Source organism: Rhinoraja longicauda, chromosome 18, assembly GCF_053455715.1.
Source record: "Rhinoraja longicauda isolate Sanriku21f chromosome 18, sRhiLon1.1, whole genome shotgun sequence".
NCBI classification, from domain to species: domain Eukaryota; kingdom Metazoa; phylum Chordata; class Chondrichthyes; order Rajiformes; family Arhynchobatidae; genus Rhinoraja; species Rhinoraja longicauda.
Window position 1 is genome coordinate 3,006,895 of NC_135970.1, and position 21,857 is coordinate 3,028,751.

General features: G+C 46.0%; 1 protein-coding gene across 1 annotated transcript in view; it reads right to left on the reverse strand.

Moving 5' to 3' along the window:
* Nucleotides 1–21,857, reverse strand: part of insc (INSC spindle orientation adaptor protein) — a 150,976-nt gene that overhangs the window by 109,549 nt on the left and 19,570 nt on the right. Inside the window, 3 exon segments of the mRNA XM_078414706.1 lie at nucleotides 2,252–2,365; nucleotides 17,514–17,620; nucleotides 19,478–19,550. Of these exon segments, the coding sequence (XP_078270832.1) occupies nucleotides 2,252–2,365; nucleotides 17,514–17,620; nucleotides 19,478–19,550 (294 nt within the window).

Sequence of the window (21,857 nt, forward strand, 5' to 3'; positions counted from 1 at the left end):
AGCACAATGCCTCCAATTGTGTTCAACTCTCTCAATCCTGCACTGGAGCATCAAACCCTGGATAAAATGGTTTTAGAACATAGTACAGCACAGGGACAGGCCCTTCAGCCACCTATGTCCACACCGAACACGATGCCAAATTAAACTAATGCTCTGCACATTCTCTGCACATCCATGTGCCTATCGAAAGCCCCTATCGTATTTTCTTCCGGTGTATTCCAGGCACCCGCCTCCTTCTGTGTTGACAAATTTGTCCCGCACACCTTCTTTAAGCGTTCCTCCTCTCACCTTGCAGCTATGCCCACAAGTCTTTCACATTTCCACACTGGGAAGTAGGTTCTGACTGTCTACTATGATTCTCATCATTTGATGCACTGCTGCCAGGTCTCCCATCAACGTTCAGCGGTACGCGAGAAAACAATTTTTACATTTATACCAAGTCGATTAACCTACAAACCTGTACGTCTTTGGAGTGTGGGAGGGAACTAGACTTTGGGCGGTCACGGTGGCGCAGCGGTAGAGTTGCTGCCTTACAGCGAATGCAGCGCCGGAGACCCGGGTTCCATCCCGACTAAGGGTGCTGTCTGTACGGAGTTTGTACGTTCTCCCCATGGGTTTTAGACAATAGACAATAGACAATAGGTGCAGGAGTAGGCCACTCGGCCCTTCGAGCCAGCACCACCACTCAATGTGATCATGGCTGATCATTCTCAATCAGTACCCCGTTCCTGCCTTCTCCCCATACACCCTGACTCCGCTATCCTTAAGAGCTCTATCTAGCTCTCTCTTGAATTCATTCAGAGAATTGGCCTCCACTGCCTTCTGAGGCAGAGAATTCCACAGATTCACAACTCTCTGACTGAAAAAGGTTTTTTCTCATCTCCGTTCTAAATGGCCTACCCCTTATTCTTAAACTGTGGCCCCTTGTTCTGGACTCCCCCAACATTGGGAACATGTTTCCTGCCTCTAACGTGTCCAACCCCTTAATAATCTTATACGTTTCGATAAGATCCCCTCTCATCTTCTAAATTCCAGTGTTTTCTCCGAGATCTTCGGTTTCCTGCCACAGTCCAAAGACGTACAGGTTTGTAGGATAATTGGCTTGGTAAATGTCAAAATTGTCCCTAGTGGGTGTTAATGTGTGGGGATCGCTGGTCGGCGCGGACCCGTTGGGCCGAAGGGCCTGATTCCGTGCTGCATCTCTAAGAACTAAAACAATCCAAGTCTGTCTAACCTCTCTCTGTTGTTAATACCCCAAATGCAGGCAACATTCTGGCACCTCCTCTACACCCTCTCAACTCTCCAGATTTAAACATGCTCCCAGAGACATGGTCTAAGCTGACACCATCTATAGATGAGTTAGGCTTTACCACAAATTGCTAACTATCGTCTTCACCAAATGAATTTTAAAACTACAATTATCTGGATAATTGCTTTGCAATTGCCATTTCTCCAACATCGATGATTAATGGGCCAGTTGTCATATTAAGTGGTTCTGTGGAAAGTAAAGCCGGTGGTATTAAAATATCATCGTAAAAAATCTCTAACCTCTACTTTAAAAAAAACACTATTCTGGAAAAGATGATTAGGAGAGGTTGGTTCCTGAATTGGGACAATGTTGGAGCAGCGGTAGAGTCACTGCCTCACAGCGCCAGACAACTGCATTTGACCCTGACCTCGGGTGCTGTCTGTGTGGAGTTTGCACGTTCTCCCTGTCACCAGGTGGGTTTCCTCCGTGTGCTCCCGTTCCCTCCCACATCCCCAAAGACGTGCGGGTGTGTGGGTTAATTGGCTTCTGTAAATTGACCCTGGTGTGTAGGGAGTAGATGAGAAAGTTGGTTGACAGAACTAGTGTGAATGGGTTGGCAGGGACTCGGTGGGCCGAAGGGCCAGTTCCCATTCTGTATCTCTAAACTAAACATGCTGTGCAATTTGAGAAATGCATCATCAATAATACTTTGGTAATTATTCACAAAATGCTGGAGTAACTCAGCAGGTCAGGCAGCATCTCGGGAGAGAAGGAATGGGCGACGTTTCGGGTCGAGAAGAAGGCTCTCGACCCGAAACATCGCCCATTCCTTCTCTCCTGAGATGCTGCCTGACCTGCTGAGTTACTCCAGCACTTTGTGAATAAATACCTTCGATTTGTACCAGCATCTGCAGTTATTTTCTTATAATATCAATAATACTTTAATCGTTTGCTTGTTCTGCATTCCTTAAAATCAATTGTTTGTGAAGAATTTATTTTTACCTTGGCTATAATGTGGCATAAGTGTGCACCTTCCTGTGTTAGCCCGACGAGGCTACTGACTGCTGCTTCGATGTTGTACAGGTTGGTTTCAGTATCTAGCTGATTCACCAGGCTCTGTGAAACAAGACAAAGCGAAAATGACTATCGGCCCTCATCTCCTGTGAATGTAATGGCACAATATCAATGTGTGACTTCCAGCTTCACACACTCACCACAACGTATATATGACCCGTTTAATTGCATTGTTAACGTTTAGAAAAGCACAAACATCAGGAATAAGTGATGCTTCAGGTCAGAACCCTTCTTCAGCCTCATTTTTCCCCAGCGATGCTGCCTGACCCGTCGAATTACTCCAGGTCTAACTTCAGTATAAACCAGCATCTGCAATTCGGTCCCACACAAACATCGTTTCTGCTTTCCGCAAGGAGACCATTTTGTGGGAATTAAACGTGACCTTTGGCTGGAGTGACCCGCGGACTGTGGAAGCATCGCGTTATATGCAGTCATACAGCCCCTCGCTCATCACAGTTGCCCCATGAGTTGGCAAAACAAAGCTTCCTCTCGACAACCCATTCACACTAGTGCTATGTCACCCACTTCCACATCCTACACACTAGGGGCAGTGCATAGAGGCCACTTTGTATACAAATCTGCACGTCTTTGGGATGTGGGAGGAAATCAGAGCACCCGGTGGAAACCCACACGGTCACAGGGAGAACGTGCAAACTCCACAGAGAGGTCAGGATGGAACCCGGGTCCCTGGCGCTGTGAGGCAGCAGCTCTCTGCCACTGTGCCACACTTTCCCGGTCTACTGATGTGCCAGTCGAATGCCAGCCAAGATAATGGGAGTCTGAAGAAAGGCCCCGACCCATAACGTCATCTGTCCAATTCATCTAAGGGTGCCACCAGGCCCCTTGAGTTCCTCCAGCGCTTTGTGTTAGGGGTCATGAGAATGACTGGCGGTTTCTTCAAGGTCGATACAACCCTCAAGTCCATAGCTGTTCTTACCCAACCTGGACAAGATCCTTGAAGAAATGATTAACCTCTACTCTCCGGATAGTGTGTGGATTGACCTGCAGTTTTGGAAGCTGATACATTCCAGTCAGATCTCAGCTTTGATGGAAACATGAGGGGCAAACATTAGTTTGAGATGTAGACACAAGGAACTGCAGATCGCTTGGCGATCATTTCGCTGAACACCTCCGCTCAGTCCGCCTTAAGCTACCTGATCTCCCGGTGGCTCAGCACTTCAACTCCCCCTCCCATTCCCAATCTGACTTTTCTGTCCTGGGCCTCCTCCATTGTCAGAGTGAGGCCCAGCACAAATCGGAGGACAGCACCTCATATTTTGCTTAGGTAGTTCACACCCCAGCAGTATGAACATTGACTTCTCTAACCTCAGATAGTCCCTGCTTTCCCTCTCTATCTCCTCCCCCTTCCCTTTTTCACCCAGAGGGTGGTTGGAGTCTGGAACTCACTGCCTGGGGTGGTGGTGGAGGCGGGAACACTCACAATGTTTAAGAGGCATTTGGATGGGCACTTGAAATGCTACAACATTCAGGGCTACGGTCCAAATGCGGGAAAATGGGATTAAAATTAGACTGTGTTTGGTAACGGGTGGCACGGACACGATGGGCCGAAGGGCCTCTTTCTGTGCTGTAGGACTCTATGACTCTATGACTCCCACTAGTCTAATTGTCTCCGACTACATTCTATCTTTGTCCCGCTCCCTCCCCTGACATTAGTCTGAAGAAGGGTCTCGACCAGAAACGTCACCCATTCCTTCTCTCCCGAGATGCTGCCTGACCCGTTGAGTTACTCCAGCATCTTGTGCCTACTAAAGATAGACCCAAAGGACAGGATAACTCAGCGGGTCAGGCAACATCTCAGGAGAGCATGGATACATGATGTTTTGGGTCGGCACGCTTCAATTTAAGATGGTCTAGCAAACTCTCAACAGGACTGGAACAAAGACCAGCAATTGTTTCAGAGATTGAAGGGTTTTCTGAGAGTTTGGTTCAGAGAATCAGTGTGGGAGGAGAGGGAAAATAAAGTTCCTAGAACTTTAACAGCTCAATATGTTTACACCATCATAATAAACCAGGTGGTTAATAATTCTTTTTGAAACTGTTTAACAGCCTCCTTGGTGAGACTATATGTACGTCACCCTATAGGTTTATGCTGAGGGCTTTAAAGGAGCATATTGCATTAGATCAGAAATCACAGAATAAACTCGAAGTGTTGCAGAACAGTCTCTTTGATTACACTGTGAAACACTTGCCTTTATCCAAGACCAAGACTGCAGTCTATGAAGAATTAATGCCCACTGGCTGGCTGCTAAACATCTATAAATCAAAGTGGCACAATCCAGGTTTGTTACACTGCCGTTAAAGTGATGAGGGACTGGAATCGCATTTGATAAATTGATTACTCAAATATCAGGAACAAAGGTCTAATCTATTGAATTTTATTCTGCCTAATACACTGAGACTTTTTGGTTTCAACTCAGGGATCAAGTATGCGCCATAAATAACTAAAACCTGAAAATATTTCGATCCAATCTTTCATCGAGTCTGGGCAAAAATGTTCCTGTCCCAAATAAGTGGGAATAAACAGAGGCAGTCTTTATTCCCACCGATCACGTGTGTGGAATGTGCAAATCATTTGGTAATTGTAAAGCGCGAATGTTAATGTTTTCTGCTCAGCTAATCGTTAAAACCTTGGTCATTACTCTTCGGAGATACAGCAGAGAAACAGGCCCTTCGGCCCACCGAGTCCACCCTTGACCAGCGACCAGTACACCAGCAATATCCTGCACACGAGGGACAATTTACAATTTGCAGGTGCAAATGAACCACAATGAGGCATGGTTTAAACACAGCACAACCAATTTCACTTCTAAGACCAAGCACGTTCATGTATTTCTGGTATATTCACAGGAGGCACAGTGCCTATAGATCAGACTGAAGCTGTTCCCACCACACTCGGCTGGTGTGTACTGGAAATCCACAATGCAATATATCTTTATTGTCATTGTTCAGGACTACAACGAGATTGGGAATCCATTCTGCAATGGTCCATCAACTTATTACAATAATTTTTCAATATTTAATTGAGCAGATACAGATGTTGCCCCAGGCACTAAGCCTCAAAAACAATGATCTGCTTTGAGATGCAGTGAGTTTTATTCTGCGTTCGAATCTGCAGCGGTAGAGTTGCTGCTTTACAGCGAATGCAGCGCCAGAGACTCAGGTTCGATCCTGACTACGGGTGCTGCACTGTAAGGAGTTTGTGCGTTCTCCCCGTGACCTGCGTGGGTTTTCTCCGAGATCTTCGGTTTCCTCCCACACTCCAAAGACGTACAGGTATGTAGGTTAATTGGCTGGGTAAATGTAAAAATTGTCCCTAGTGGGTATAGGATAGTGTTAATGTGCGGGGATCACTGGGTGGCACGGACTTGGAGGGCCGAAAAGCCCTGTTTCCGGCTGTATATATATGATATGATATGATATGATATGATATGATATGATATGATATGATATGATAAGTGCGAATGCCCTGTTAATCAGCTACTCTTTATATGATGTCGGCTGACAGCGCTGTTGACCAAGATCCCAAAATAAATACTTGCTCTTAGACAATAGACAATAATGCAGGAGGAGGCCATTCGGCCCTTCAAGCCAGCACCGCCATTCAATGTGATCATGGCTGATCATTCTCAATCAGTACCCCGTTCCTGCCTTCTCTCCATACCCCCTTTAATTAACAAAATAAATATAATACCCACCCGAACAGACAAGCGGGGAATTTATCTAAAAGCACACACATCGGTAAACATCTGCATGATCGCAGCATCTCCCATGGGCTGGAGGGATGTATGGTGGGCCAAGCTTGCAGGGCTCCCATTCCCTTGTGGTTCTGGTGTGTACAGCCAATGATTGAGTCAGAACTGCACTCAGTCAATAGTATCAGAAGACTACCTGTAGTCAACTGACTGTAGTGGTATCAGCCAGGCTGACTGATACTCCTACAACTTAGTACTATGAGTGAAGACATGTGGTGCTGGAGTAACTCAGCAGCATCTGTGGAGAACATTGATAGGTAACGTTTTGGATCGGGACCCTTCTTCAGACTGGAACTTCAACCGGAAATGAAACCCATCCATGTTCCTCAGAGATGCTGCCTGACATGTTGTTACTCCAGCATTTGTGTCTTCTTTTGTAAACCAGCATTGTCGGTTCCTTATTTCTACAGTACAATTAGAACTGTGGCCAGCAGCACTTATCAATATAGCTGCATGTTTGGACGGCAGAATTAAACCCCAGGAATACTCCGTATTATACAGCTACATTTGCAGTTGGAAATTTGTTACTAAAGGTTGGCAGTAATAATTTTAAAGCCCGCAGTTACCAACTTACAAGTGAATAACAAGCTTCTATTTCCACGCATTCATTGCCTCCTGCCTAGACTACTGCAACTCCCTATACACTGGGATCAGCCAATCATCCCTGTCCCGCCTGCAACTGGTCCAAAACGCTGCAGCGAGACTCCTGACGGGTACCCGTAAAAGGGACCACATCACCCCGATTCTGGCCTCTCTCCACTGGCTCCCAGTACAGTACAGAATCAACTTCAAGCTCCTCCTATTCACATACAAAGCCCTAAATGGGCTTCCCCCCCCCCCCCCCCATATCAAAAATCTTCTAACCCACCACTCTATCTCCAGGTCCCTCAGGTCGGCCGACTTGGGGCTACTGACTATCCCGCGGTCTAGGCTTAAGCTCAGGGGTGACCGCGCTTTTGCAATTGCAGCTCCTAGACTGTGGAACAGCATCCCTCTCCCCATCAGAACTGCCCCCTCCATCGACTCCTTTAAGTCCAGGCTCAAAACCTATTTCTACTCCCTAGCGTTTGAGGCCCTCTGAGGGGGCGCTGTGAACTGTTTATGTATGTGCTGTTATGTTTGTGTGCCATTGTATGTTCGTTCGTAGTACCTGAACTGATGTACAGCACTTTGGTCAACGTGGGTTGTTTTTAAATGTGCTATACAAATAAAATTGACTTGACTTGACTTATATTTCATTTTTGCATTCTTGCATATGGAGCCCATCTTTGACCTCGACATTGGGCAGAAATAGCCCTGCTGATGAAGGTTGTTGCAAACATCTGACACAGAGCATCGCGCCCTGCACTGTAGATAAACACTGAGTGCTGGAGCAACTCAGCGGGCCAGGCAGCATCTCTGGAGAATGGGAATAGGTGACGTTTTGGGCTGGAACCCTTCTTCGGACTGAAAGAATGAAGGGGGGGGGGGGGGGGGGGGGGGGAGAGAGGCCAGAAAAAAATCAGGGCCGGCAACAGATGACCTCAGGAAGGGTCGAGTCCATAATAACCAAAAGCCACTGTCCATAGTAGATGGGATAGGACTGTCTCGTGCAGGAAGCAACTGCTGGTTTAAACCGAAGATAGACACAAAAAGCTGGAGTAACTCTACGGGTCAGGCAGCATCTCCGGAGAAAAGTCTGAAGAAGGGTCTCGACCCGAAACGTCACCTATTCCTTTTCTCCAGAGATGCTGCTTGACCTGCTGAGTTACTCCAGCTTTTTGTGTCTATCTTTGTCTAAATGTTAGTCACTCGTTTTCAATGAGTTTGTATCCTCTTGTTGTCTACTAAATACAAATAGCGGATTGGCATAATCCTGTAGTCATTCGCAAATTTCTCATGTTCCACACTATTTGTACAACGAATGCAAGGAATAAAAGTCAGCATCTCGCCTGTATAATGAAGTCGGAGCAATTACACGAGGCAATGTTTGAAAAGACCCCCCTGGAGGCATCTCACAAAGTGCTTTATCTCTAACTCAGTATGGTACTGTACCCACACTCAGGCTGTTTGTTCAATACATCAATTTTAGCTAACCTTCTCAACTAGGACATCGGAAAGTGGCCAATAAATCTGGGCAGAGGTATTTGTCTAGACATTAAAAAGGACTAAGATTAATTTACCCAATATATAATTGTGTGAAACCTCAGGAAAATCGACAAAAATAAATGGAGCAATTGTTAAAGGGGAACAGAATCTTTGGAACGAAATGTCAGGAGTGCTTAATTGTCTTGTATGACAGCATCTGAACAGGGAGATTGGTACTTGCTGCAGCTTGACAGGTCCATAAATAGAATAACACACAGATCATATGTAATCACTAACAATGCATTAAATTAATAACTGTAATAGCAGGTTGTAGATGTAGCCCAGTCCACGACACTGACCAGAACTCCCTCCATCGACTCTATCTACAACTTCACGCTGCCTCTGGAAAGCAGACAACATAATCAAAGACTTGACCCACCCCAGTCATTCCTTCTTCTCCCCACTCCAGTCAGTTGAAAGTGCGCACCCCCAGACTCAGGGACAGCTTCTTCCCCTCTGTTATCAGGCTTCTGAACGGCCCTTCCATAAGCTAGGGCACTGTCCGATTCACCACTACCCCATTGCGAACATTGGACTTTGTCTCTGGAACTTACCATTCTACAGAAGCATGGAATCTTTTTATCCCACAGTGGTATCATTGTTATCCGCAGTGGGAATAAAGTTGGTGCAAGATGTCTCATCTCCTCCTCTGTAGCCATTAATGGCCATCAGGATATCAGTGTTGTGTCCCTCTGTCATTGATTCCCTTCAGATAGAGGCTAAACGCAAATTGGAGAAACAGCATCTCATATTTCGCTTGGCCAGTGGTATAAATTTGATTTCTCTAACTTCAAGTAACCCCGGCATTTCCTTTCTCTCCATCCCTCCCCCACCCAAGTCACACCATCTTCTCGTTCGCACCTAGCAAACAGCTAACTATATTCTGCACTCTGTTTCTTCCCCTTTGCTCTACCTATCGTACTTGAGTTTGACTAGATTGTATTTATGTACAGTATTATTTGATCTGAATGGATAGCATGCCAAACTGAGCTTTTCACTGTACCTCAGTACACGTGACAATAATAAAACTGAACTTAATGACCTGGGAGGCCTCACCAACAATGGACAAGGTTGTCATCCCATTCCAAAGGCAGCAGCATGAGCAACAGAACATCACCATGGCACCTTGGCTGACTGGAGACTCCGACATCCCTCGGTTCATCCATCTTGAACATTATCCTTGGAAACGACATCCTAGCATCAATAGCCATTGTACTCAGAGCTGAGTAACAGTCACTATTCGGCAAAGGTGGCTCTAGGACCAAGTTCCACTGCACTGCGGAGTTGAATTGTCTGTCAATATTCACTGCTCACAACTCCACCTGAAAACTTCCTTGAAAGAATGATTTAAGTGGCGAAATTTGAGTGCTGCACCAGGAGACAGAAGGTGGGTAGTTTCCAAGTAAGCCAATAACTATTCCACACTGGCAGAACTCAAACCAGATATTAACAGAGAAAGCCAATTGATTTTTAACACGTTGGGCAATCTAGATAACAGGGGCGTCTGTGTATCCAGCTGGTAAGGGAATTACGTGTTATATAAATTCAATCTAAAGTATTAAGTGGCTTTCACGGTTACTCATTCTTGAGGTGTCAACCAGAAAAGAACATTCAGTCAAGACACGAAGTGCTGGAGGAACTCAGAGGCTCAGGCAGCATCTTTGGGAAACATGGATCGGTGCCGTTTTAAGTTGGACCTTTCTTTCAGACCGAAGAAGGGTTCCAATCTGAAATATCACCTGTCGAGTCTGAAGAGGTGACTTGAAAGATCAGTGTTCTCCAGAGATGTTGTCTGATTCCTTGAGGTACTCCAGCACTTTGTGCCTTTATTTTTAAATAAGTCAGCATCTGCAGTTCCTGATGGCTCCGAATTTGCAGATGTTCGTTATCCAGGTGTGCAAAGGTGACATTCAGCCCATTGACTAACTTTGAGAAAGTAGCTGTCCTGTCAACTGCTTACCATTCTACAGAGGCATGGAATATTTTTATCCCACAGTGTTATCATTGTTATCCGCAGTGGGAATAAAGTTGATGCAAGATGTCTCATCTCCTCCTCTGTAACCATTAATGGCCATCAGGACATCAGAGTGTTATGTCCCTCTGTCATTGATTCCCTTCACATAGAGGCTATCTGAATATCGAGGCTAAAAGGGGTAGGCCATTTAGAACTGAGATGAGGAAAAACTTTTTCACACAGAGAGTTGTGAATCTGTGGAATTCTCTGCCTCAGAAGGCAGTGGAGGCCAATTCTCTGGATGCATTCAAGAGAGAGCTAGATAGAGCTCAGGGGGTATGGGGAGAAGGCAGGAACGGGGTACTGATTGAGAATGATCAGCCATGATCACATTGAATGGCGGTGCTGGCTCGAAGGGCCGAATGGCCTCCTCCTGCACCTATTGTCTATTGTCTATTGTCTATTTTGAGAAGCATACGTCACAAATATTGTAAACGCAAATTGGAGGAACAGCATCTCATATTTCGCTTGGCCAGCTTACAGCCCAGTGGTATGAATCTTGATTTCTATAACTTCAAGTAACCCCGGCATTCCCTGTCTCTCCATCCCTCCCCCACCCAAGTCACACCATCTTCTCGTTCTCACCTAGCAAACAGCTAACAATGGCCTGTATCCTTTATCATCGTCACTTTTTTGCATATCTTTCATTCATTTGTTCTATATCTCTCTACGTCACCGTTTATGTGTCTAATTTCCCTTTCCCCTTACCCTCAGTCTGAAGAAGGGTCTCGACCAGAAAACCTCACCCATTCCTTCTCTCCAGACGTGCTGCCTGTCCCGCGGAGTTACTCCAGCATTTTGCGTCTATCTTCAGTTTAAACCAGCATCTGCAGTTCCTTTCTACACATAGAAATGTACAGCACCAGAACAGGCCATTCTGCCCGCATTGTCTATCCTGAACACCTTCACTAAACGAAAACAACAATCACGACATAAGCACTGGTCACTTGCAACGTAAAAAGCCCACTGAAAGATAGCTCATTTGGGCAGCAAATAGATGTTCTGAATTACAAAATAAATCATTCTAATGAGAAGGAAGGAACTGCAGATGCTGGTTTACACCAAAGATAGACACAAAATGCTGGAGTAACTCAGCGGGACAGGCAGCACCTCTCGAGAGAATGACTGGGGGATGTTTCTGGTTGAGACCCTTCTTCAGAAACGAGTCACGCCAGCATTTTGTGTCGGTCTTCAATAATTCTAACGACCCATATGGAAAGTAATAATCGGTTTATTTGCAAGATGCACATTAATTTCATCTCTAACAATGGGTTTTATTTTGAAAACTGTATAGCAACAGTAAACTGATTTAGTACGTATTCCAACAAGCTCTGATCTATGCCTCAGCTTTACCTTGTCAATCTGAGACACTAGAAGTGTCACTGCCTGGCTTAGAGATTAAAGAAGCCTTTTTAAATGAATCACTTTAAATTTAACCTGCAGTCTGCGTTCTAATGAAGTGCCAAATTATCCATATTTAATACGAAGACTATATTGAGCATTGTAATGTCAGTGGGAGAACCTGTCACAATTTTGTTCAATTTCTCTCTAATATTGGTTATAACTCCCTTACTAAATTATTCAGAAACCAAACCAGAAAATGTTGGAGGCACAGCAGATCAAGCCGCATCTGTGAAGGAGTTTCCAGTTAATGGCCTTGCATAGTCCTAGATTCATATAGCACAGAAACAGGCCCTTCAGCCAACCATGTCCATGCCTACTAAATTGGCCTTCTGAGCTTGTCTTATTTGGCTGTATTTGTTCCACAGTCCTCTAAACCTTTCCTATCCATATATCAATCCAAATTTCCATTGAAAGGCATAATAATATCCACTTCTCTAGTTTCCTCTGGCATCTTATTCCAAATACAGATTACCTCAAAGTGAAAAAGTCACCACTCTTAAATCTCTTCCCTCTCACCTTCAGTCTCTGCCCTCCAGTTTTAGAACACTCTACCCTGGGGTAAAGATTGTGAACATTCAATTAATCCACGGCCCTCATGGTCTTGTACACTTCTACAAAGTCACCCCTCAGTCTCCTGCGCTCCAAAGAGAGGAATCCCAGCCTATCCACCCACACCCCTTAACTCAAATCTTCTCTGAATCCTTTCCAACTTGTTGAGATGCATACTCCAAGTGTGGTCTCACCAGTGTGTAGGAAGGAACTGTGTAGGAAGGAAGTTTACACCGAAAATAGACACAGAATGCTGGAGTAACTCAGCAGGACAGGCAGCATCTCTGGATAGAAGGAATGGCTGACGTTTTGGGTCGAGAACCTTCTTCTGAAGAAGGGTCTTGACCCAAGAGTTAGTCCAGCATCTTGTGTCTACCTGTGGCCTCAATAGGACTTGTACAGCTGCATCATTACATCCCACTTATTGTACACAATACCCTTCCCAGTGAAGGCAATCATACCAAATGCCATCTCCACCTCCACAACTATTGAGTGCAGTTTTGGTCTCCTAATTTGAGGAAGGACATTCTTGCTATTGAGGGAGTGCAGTGTAGGTTCACCAGGTTAATTCCCGGGATGGCGGGACTGACATTTGATGAAAAAATGGATCGACTGGGCTTGTGTTCACTGCAATTTAGAAGGATGAGAGGGCGGCACGGTGGTGCAGCGGTAGAGTTGCTGCCTTACAGCGAATGCAGCGCCGGAGACTCAGGTTCGATCCTGACTATGGGCGCCGACTGTACGGAGTTTGTACGTTCTCCCTGTGACCTGTGTGGGTTTTCTCCGAGATCTTCGGTTTCCGCCCACACTCCAAAGACGTACAGGTTTGTAGGTTAATTGGCTGGGCAAATGTAAAAATTGTCCCTAGTGGGTGTAGGATAGTGTTAATGTGCGGGGATCGCTGGACAGCGCGGACCTGGTGGGCCGAAGGGCCTGTTTCCGCGCTGTATCTCTAAATCTAAAAATATTTTATAGAAACATGTAAAATTCTAAATGGATTGGACATGCTAGATGCAGGAAAAATGTTCCCAATGTTGGGGGAGACCAGAACCAGGGGTCACAGTTTAAGGATAAGGGGTAGGCCATTTAGGACTGAGATGAGGAAAAACATTTTCACCCAGAGAGTTGTGAATCTGTGGAATTCTCTGCCACAGAAGGCAGTGGAGGCCAATTCACTGAATGTTTTCAAGAGAGAGTTAAATTTAGCTCCTAGGGCTAACGGAATCAAGGGATATGGGGAGAAAGCAGGAACAGGGTACTGATTTTGGATGATCAGCCATGATCGTATTGAATGGTGGTACTGGCTCGAAGGGCTGAATGGCCTACACCTGCACCTATTTTTCTATGTTTCTATGTTCCCCAGTGAAGGCAATCATGCCTAATGCCATCTCCACCTTACTGTCCACCCGTTTCTAGCAACCTGCAATATTTCGAGGTAATAATAGAAGCAGACACTAAGCAAGCTAAATGCCCGCCCACCACATGCTGGTCCCCTGTTCCTCATTAACACGATCTTTAAATTGGCTTCATGTGGGATCAAGCAGTCTTTGCATCCCACATCCCTCTCCCACTGAGGAGGTTTTGAATGAGCTTCAGGTCAGTGTCTACCTGCTGTCGTTTATATTAAATACTCCTGTGTTGGTTCATGAAAATGAGTTCCTTCAATACACCTTCCAAGTTCTGGAAGGCACATTCATATCGTAAAACCACACCAGAAATTTGCATATGACGCACTGGAGAATACGCAAATTCACATAGTGCCAACTTACTGGTCTTTCTGACGGTTTCTTGCGGAAAGGTCAATTGCTGAAAGAAGGGTGGCACGGTGGCGCAGCGGTAGAGTTGGCGCCTTACAGCGAATGCAGCGCCGGAGACCCGGGTTCCATCCCGACTACGGGCGCCATCTGTACGGAGTTTGTACGTTCTCCCCGTGACCTGCGTGGGTTTTCTCCGAGATCTTCGGTTTCCTCCCACACTCCAAAGACGTACAGGTTTGTAGGTTAATTGACTGGGTAAATGTAAAAATTGTCCCTAGTGGGTGTAGGATAGTGTTAATGTGCGGGGATCGCTGGGCGGCGCGGACCCGGTGGGCCGAAGGGCCTGTTTCTGCGCTGGATCTCTAAATCTAAAAAATCTAAAAATCTTCGGTTTCGTCCCACACTCCAAAGAGGTACTGGTTTGTAGGTTAATTGACTTGGTAAATATTTTTTTTAAATTGTCCCTGATGGGTGTAGGATAATGTTAATGTGTGGGGATCGCTGGGCGGCGCGGACCCGGTGGGCCGAAAGGGCCTGTTTCCAAGCTGTATCTCTAAACTAAACTAAACTAAAAGTGAACTCCCTTTATGAATATATTAATAAAGGCAATTTTTTCTCGAGATCACTATTCTTGGATGTGTGCGTTTGTACTTCCCATTTGAATGTAATATATGGGTATAGTTTGGATAAATTGCTGGTGTACAATGAGAAGTGAGTCAGCAGCCATTGGTCTGAGTCCATTTGATTAGTGAATCAATTAATGATTTGACGAGATGGCAGAGTAGATTGTAGACGATGATGAATTACTACCAGGGGTAGTCTACCAGGGGTAAACTAAAAAACCTTTAGTTTAGATTAGTTTAGAGATACAGTGCAGAAACAGGCCCTTCGGCCCACAGAGTCCACACTGACCAGTGAGTCCTGCACATTAACACTATCCTACACACACTAGGAACAATTTACACATACACCAAGCCAATTAACCTACATACCCGTACGTCTTTGGATTGTGGGTGGAAACTGATCTCGGAAAAAACCCACGCGGTCACGGAGAGAACGTACAAACTCCGTACAGGCAGCACCCGTAGTCGGGATGGAACCCGGGTCTCCGGCGCTGTAAGCGCTGTAAGGCAGCAACTCTACCGCTGCGCCACCGTGCTGCATAGATTGTAGACTATGATGAATTCCTATCAGGGGAAAACATACCTCAATTAAATAAATTAGTCTGTGACGCAACCAAAAGAAGTAATGGTGTTTGGAGAGAAGTGGTCACTAATCAGGCAGGGTCAGAGCTAGACATTACAACACACCTGGGAAAAGCAGGTACGCAGCTCAACATTACAACACACCTGGGAAAAGCAGGTACAGAGCTCAACAGTGGAACACACCTGGGAAAAGCAGGTACAGAGCTCAACACTGGAACACACCTGAGAAGGACAGGTATACAGATGGACACAAAATACTCAGCGGGACAGGCAGCATCTCTGGAGAGAAGGAATGGGTGACATTTCAGGTCGAGTCTCTTCTTCACACTGTGAGTCAGGGAAGAGGGAGTCTAGAGATATGGAAGGGTAAGGTGTGAAAACGACAGATCAAAGTAGTTGATGGTAAGGAAATGTAGAATGGTTGATTGTTAGCTGAGGGGAAGGTGACAAGGCAGCATACAAGAGGGGGAGAAGATTTAATAGGAATCTGAGTGATAACTTTTTCACACAAAAGATGATGGGGTATAGAACAAGCTGCCAGAGCAGGCAGGGACTATCTCAGCGTGTAAGAAACACTAGTCCTACCTGCCCGCATTTGTTCCATATCCCTCCAAACCTGTCCTATCCATGTACCTGTCCAACTGTTTCTTTAACGATGGGATAGTTCCAGCCTCAACTACCTCCTCTGGCAGCTTGTTCCATACACCCACCACCCTCTGTGTAAACCCTCTGGGTTTAGTTTAGTTTAAAAATACAACAAGGAAACAGGCCCTTTGGCCCAACTAATTCATGCCTACCATCGATCACCCGTTCACACTAGTTCCATGTTATCCCACACTGGGGGCAATGTAAATAGGGCCGATTCACCTACAAACCCGCACGTCTTAGGGATGTGGGGGAACCTGAAGCACCTGGAGGAAACCCACGCAGTCATAGGGAGAACGTCCATACTGACAGCACTCGAGGTCGGGATGGAACCTGGGTCTCGGACGCTTAGCTTGTGGTTTGGAGACAAGCCTACCTCTCTCTGTGCCCCCAGCCTGATTGCTCTGTGATGAAGGCTGGGAACATTGATCTCTCTCCCTGGTGTGCATGAGCTGAAATTGATTCCTGTGCCCTGCGACATCACAGGGTGTTTGCTTTACACGTTTCTGAACAAATAAATATTAATCATGCTTTAGAGGGGAGATTTTTGCACCATAATAGTTTACAAAGCAAACATCCTAGAAAGCAATTTCAGATATTTTTCATCACATCAGTAGCTTCCTGCTGCTAAATAAACAAATCAAGGTAAAGGTACAACATCCAGCAATACAAGCCTGCTCCAGCAGCCAATCATATCACATGGAACATAGAACAGTACAGCACAGGAAGAGGCCCTTCGGCCCACAATGTCCGTGCCAAACACAATGTTAAATTAACCTCCCCTGCCTGCAAGTGATCCATATCCCTCCATTCCTTGCATATCCATGTGCCTGTCCAAAAGCCTCTTAAATGCCATTATTATATCACCCTCCACTACCACCATGGCAGCATTTTCCAGGCACCACTCTCCGCGTGAAAAACTTGCCCCACACATCTCCTTTAAACTTTGTCCATCTCACAAAGCCATTCATCCCCCTACCCTGGGAAAAGGACTGTGTGCATCCACCCTACCTATTCCTCTCGTGACTTTATGCTCCTGTATGTGATCATCCCTCATCTTCCTGCTTTCCAAGATATATAAAGTCCTCGCCTGCCCAACCTCTCCCTGCAGCTCAGATCCTTCCTACATGTAAGATCAGATTCATTGGGATAGCACGCAAACAAGAGCCTTTCACTGTATCTGACAAACATGAACTAAGGTGACAATCTTACACCAATACCAATATTGCTATTGCTCTATTGATTCAGAAATGAGTAGAGATTCTACTATCGAGGAGGTTTAGTTTAGTTTAGATTAGAGATACAGAGCGGAAACAGGCCCTTCGGCCCACCGCGTCCACACCGACCAGCGATCACCCCGTACACCAGCACTACCCTACACACGAGGGACAGTTTTACAATTTTCACCAAAGCTAATTAACCTACAAATCTTTACATCTTTGGAGTGTGCGAGGAAACCGGAGCACCCGGAGAAAACTCACTCTGTCACAGGGAGAACATACAAACTCCGTACAGACAGCAACCTAAGTCGGGATGGAACCCAGGTCTCTGGCGCTGTAAGGCAGCAAATCTACCGCTGCGCCACCGTGCCACCCAGTTAAATGCTTAGTGAAGAAGAATGAATCGTTAAAAGTGGCGCTTCAGCGGAACGTATTTATCTTGCCCATGAGGCCAAGGAGGAATGTGGCAAGGCCACAACATGCAATGCGGGCTGACCTTTATCTCGTGGGTGAGAGCGAGTTCCACCATCTGACTGAACGATTGGCTGAACGATGCCAATGCTTCACCAATCTCAGCTTTCACAGGCGCTAGTGTGGCTTCATCTTCATCGCATGTAAAACTGTGAGGAAAGAGTTTGCAAAATCGTTAAATCACAAGTTACATTTTCCTGTGTGATAAAAGGATGAGGAAAACGACCATATTTTCTCAGAAGAAACAAGAACAAATCAATGAACTAACTCAAGTGGCAGACTTTTACTACAAGAATATTTGCTCTGTAGCAGGAAGATAAACAAAGCATTAAACATGTACGCCATTCAATATTTATCCTCCACTGGCTCTTCTTAAATTCCCTCCATTCTATTACCGTAGGGTGTTTTCCATTTATTTCTTGCAAGGATATGAAGAGCTTTGCCTTTGATCAAAGGACTGTGCAGAAGAACCTACTTCATTTAAATCCTTCTGCACCTATTCATAACTGGTCAGAAAGGCGTGATCATTAGGCTGATAATATATTTTCTTTTCCACACCGGGTCAGTTTGTGCTGCTCTTCATGTTGTGGTTTTTCTCAGAGAATCGGGTCCATCTGTTCCTGACTCCTGTGCCTTTCCGCTGCAAAGCTGGGAAAGAGGTCCCGACCCAAAAACATCACCTGTCCATATCCTTCCGAGATGCGGCCCAACCCGTTGTGTTGCTCCAGCACGTTGTGCTTTAAGAAACCCAATCGGGTTGTGTTCTTTAAACAACATTTGCAGAAATTGCCCCACTCATCCCCTTTAAATCGTTGTCCTCTAACCTATGCCCTCCAGTGTTGGAAATTTCCACCCTGGGGGAAAAGGTTCTGACTGTCTACCCTATCTATGCCTCTCATCATTATATATACTGCTATCATCTCCCCTCAACCTCCAATGTTCCAGAGAAAACAATCTATCCAATCTCTCCCTGTAGCTGAAACCCTCTAATCCAGGCAGCATTCAGGTAAACCTACTCTGCATCCTCTCCAAAGACTCCACATCCTTCCTATAATGGGGCGACCAGAACTGTACACAATAACTCCAAGAGCAGCCCAACCAAAGTCCTATAGAGTTACATCATGACTTCCTGACTCTTATATTCAATGCCGCCCACAATGAAGGCAAGCATACCACATGCCTTCTTTCATCGGCGGTCACTGGAAGCGAGTGACTGTCCTCTCGGTGAGGATGTCTGTGCATGACTTTGTTTAACGTGGGGAGACTGGTGCACAGACAGCCACCACACGGTCCTTGACAGATCTGGGTCAGGATCCAGTGGCGTGGAGTCCAAGACGACCGGGGACCCTTTTCTGCTGCAGCCTTCATCCACCCGCCTTCCCAGCCGTTGTGACGCTCCACTAAAGTCAGCCATCATCCTCCGCCTGATCTACCATTGAGGTCTTGGTTGGATTGCTCTTTATCAGAGACTTCCCCCTCAACCTTACCGCCATGGGTGACCCTACCAGGAGCGTAGCTCCAGACGGCATCGCTCTCAGGATCTCAGGACCACACGAGCTTCTCCACCGCGACAAGGTGACAATCCAGTGAGAAGATGCCTTCTTTACCACCCTAACTACTTGTGCTGCCATCTCTAGTGAGCTATGAACTTGGACTCCAACATCCCTCTGCACAACACTGCTATTAAGGGTCTTGCCATTAATTCTATACTCTCTCCTTACATTCAATCTCCCAAAGTGCAACGCCTCACATTTGCTCAGGTTAAACTCCATCTGCCATTTCCCAGCCACTTTCTGCAGGAACTCTATCTACCTGTGATGCCAGGAGGCTAGGTATTAGTGATCCTGGATCTCTTTGCTCCTCAACAATCCCCAGGGCCCTTCCCCAATGCGAGTCTGAATCTGACGAGGTTTGAGGTCCCTTACCACAGAAAGCAACACAGGAATGTTCTATTTAAAAAGTCAGAGAAATGTAAGACTTTGTGCAGACTGGAGTAAACAGAAATTTACCTCTCGGTGATTGCAAACAGATCTGCGCATTTCTCGATTAAAATCTTCCCAAACTGCAGAGAAATAGACAAGAAATACAACAGTGAGCATTATGAAAAGAATACCACTAGGCTATGACAGCTGAATGCTACTGAATCTGTTCATCTCCAAGACTTTACCCCTGACTTTACTTCCAATATGTCAACTTTACATTTGCACAACCTGTTATGGGAAATCGGGCTCCGTTTAACTTTATTTGGAAGAAATGGAATCAAAGGATCAAGACAATGGTTTTTCACCAATATTTTACAAAAGCTACATCTTTGATCATAATTTTAATTCTCTGAACAATTCTCAGTGTCCGTGCCATCTGGTTAGAGACTAAAGCCATACTGAAACTGTATGAGAGGTCATATAAGCAAAAAATGCTGGGAACACTCAACAGGTCAGGCAGCAGCTGTGGAGAGAGAAACTGAGTTAAAGTACAAGGATCTCTCATTGTAGCAAGCAGCACCTAGCTGTGTTGCTTGGGAAGTAGTGTGTGGGGATTGTGTGGGGATAGTAAGGAGTAAGACCTGTGTGATCTCCCGGACTAGTTTCGATTGCCTAGCTTGGGGTCGGAGAGGAATTTCCCGGATTTTTTCCCAAATTGGCCTGGGTTTTTTATCCGGTTTTTCGCCTCTCCCAGGAGATCACTCAGTTCTTTTGGGTGGGCGGTTGGAGCGGTTGGAGTAGCGGCCGGGCGGTAGGTTTAGTAACCGAGCGCGGGGCCTTGTTTGGAGAGTATGACTGCCAGGGCAGTTTTTTGTTCTGGGTGTCAGATGTGGGGAATCTGGGAGTCTGATAGTCTTCCAGACATCCACATCTGTGCCAGGTGTGACGAGATGGGGCTCCTAAGGGACCGTATTAGGAACCTGGAGCAGCAGATTGATGACCTCCGTCTGATCAGGGAGAGTGAGGAGGTTATAGATAGGAGTTACAGGGAGGTGGTCACTCCTAGACCACGGGAGGTAGACAAGTGGGTCACTGTTAGGGGGGGCAAGGAACAGAGGCAGGGACTAGGGAGTACCCCGGTGGCTGTACCCCTTGGAAATAAGTACTCCTGTTTAAGTACTGTTGGGGGGGACAGCCTACCTGGGGGCAACGACGGTGCCCGGGCCTCTGGCAAGGAGTCCGGCCCTGTTGCTCAGAAGGGTAGGGAAAGGAAGAGGAGAGCAGTAGTAATAGGGGACTCTATAGTGAGGGGGTCAGATAGGCGTTTCTGTGGACGCAGTCGGGAGACCCGGATGGTGGTTTGCCTCCCTGGTGCCGGTGTCCGGGATGTGTCTGAGCGTGTCCAGGATATCCTGAAAGGGGAGGGAGAGGAGCCAGAGATCGTGGTACATATAGGTACCAACAATATAGGTAGGATAAGGGAAGAGGTCCTGAAAGGAGAATTCAGGGGGCTAGGAAGAGAGTTAAGAAAAAGGACTTCCAAAGTAATAATCTCAGGCTTACTGCCTGTGCCACGCGATAGTGAGAATAGGAAAGGAGTGAGGTGGAGGATAAATACGTGGCTGAGGAACTGGTGCAGGGAGCAGGGTTTCAAGTTTCTGGATCATTGGGACCTCTTCTGGGGGAAGTATGACCTGTACAAAAAGGACGGGTTGCATCTGAACCCGAGGGGAACCAATATCCTGGCGGGGAGATTTGCTAAAATAACTGCGGAGACTTTAAACTAGTACGGTTGGGGGGAGGGACTCAAACACAGATAGCTAATAGGCAGTGTGTGAGGCAGGAGGCAGAAAAGGGAAACACTCAGACCCAATATGTAGGAGAGAAAGAAGGGAAAAGAAATAAACTGAGAATAAGAAATGATGGGTCCCTTAAATGTGTATATTTTAATGCTAGGAGCATTGTAAGAAAGGTGGATGAGCTTAGAGCCTGGATTGACATCTGGAAGTATGATGTTGTGGCGATCAGTGAAACATGGTTGCAGGAGGGTTGCGATTGGCAATTAAATATTCCAGGATTTCATTGTTTCAGATGTGATAGAATCGGAGGGGCAAGAGGTGGGGGTGTTGCATTGCTTGTCAGGGAGGATATCACAGCAGTGCTTTGGCAGGACAGACTAGAAGGCTCGATTAAGGAGGCTGTTTGGGTGGAACTCAGAAATGAGAAAGGTTTAGCAACACTTATAGGGGTGTATTATAGACCGCCAAATAGGGAACGAGAATTGGAAGAACAAATATGTAAGGAGATAGCAGATATTAGTAGTAAGCACAGAGTGGTGATTGTGGGTGATTTCAATTTTCCGTATATAGACAGGGAATCACATTCTGTTAAAGGGCTGGATGGTTTGGAGTTTGTAAAATGTGTGCAGGATAGTTTTTTGCAGCAAT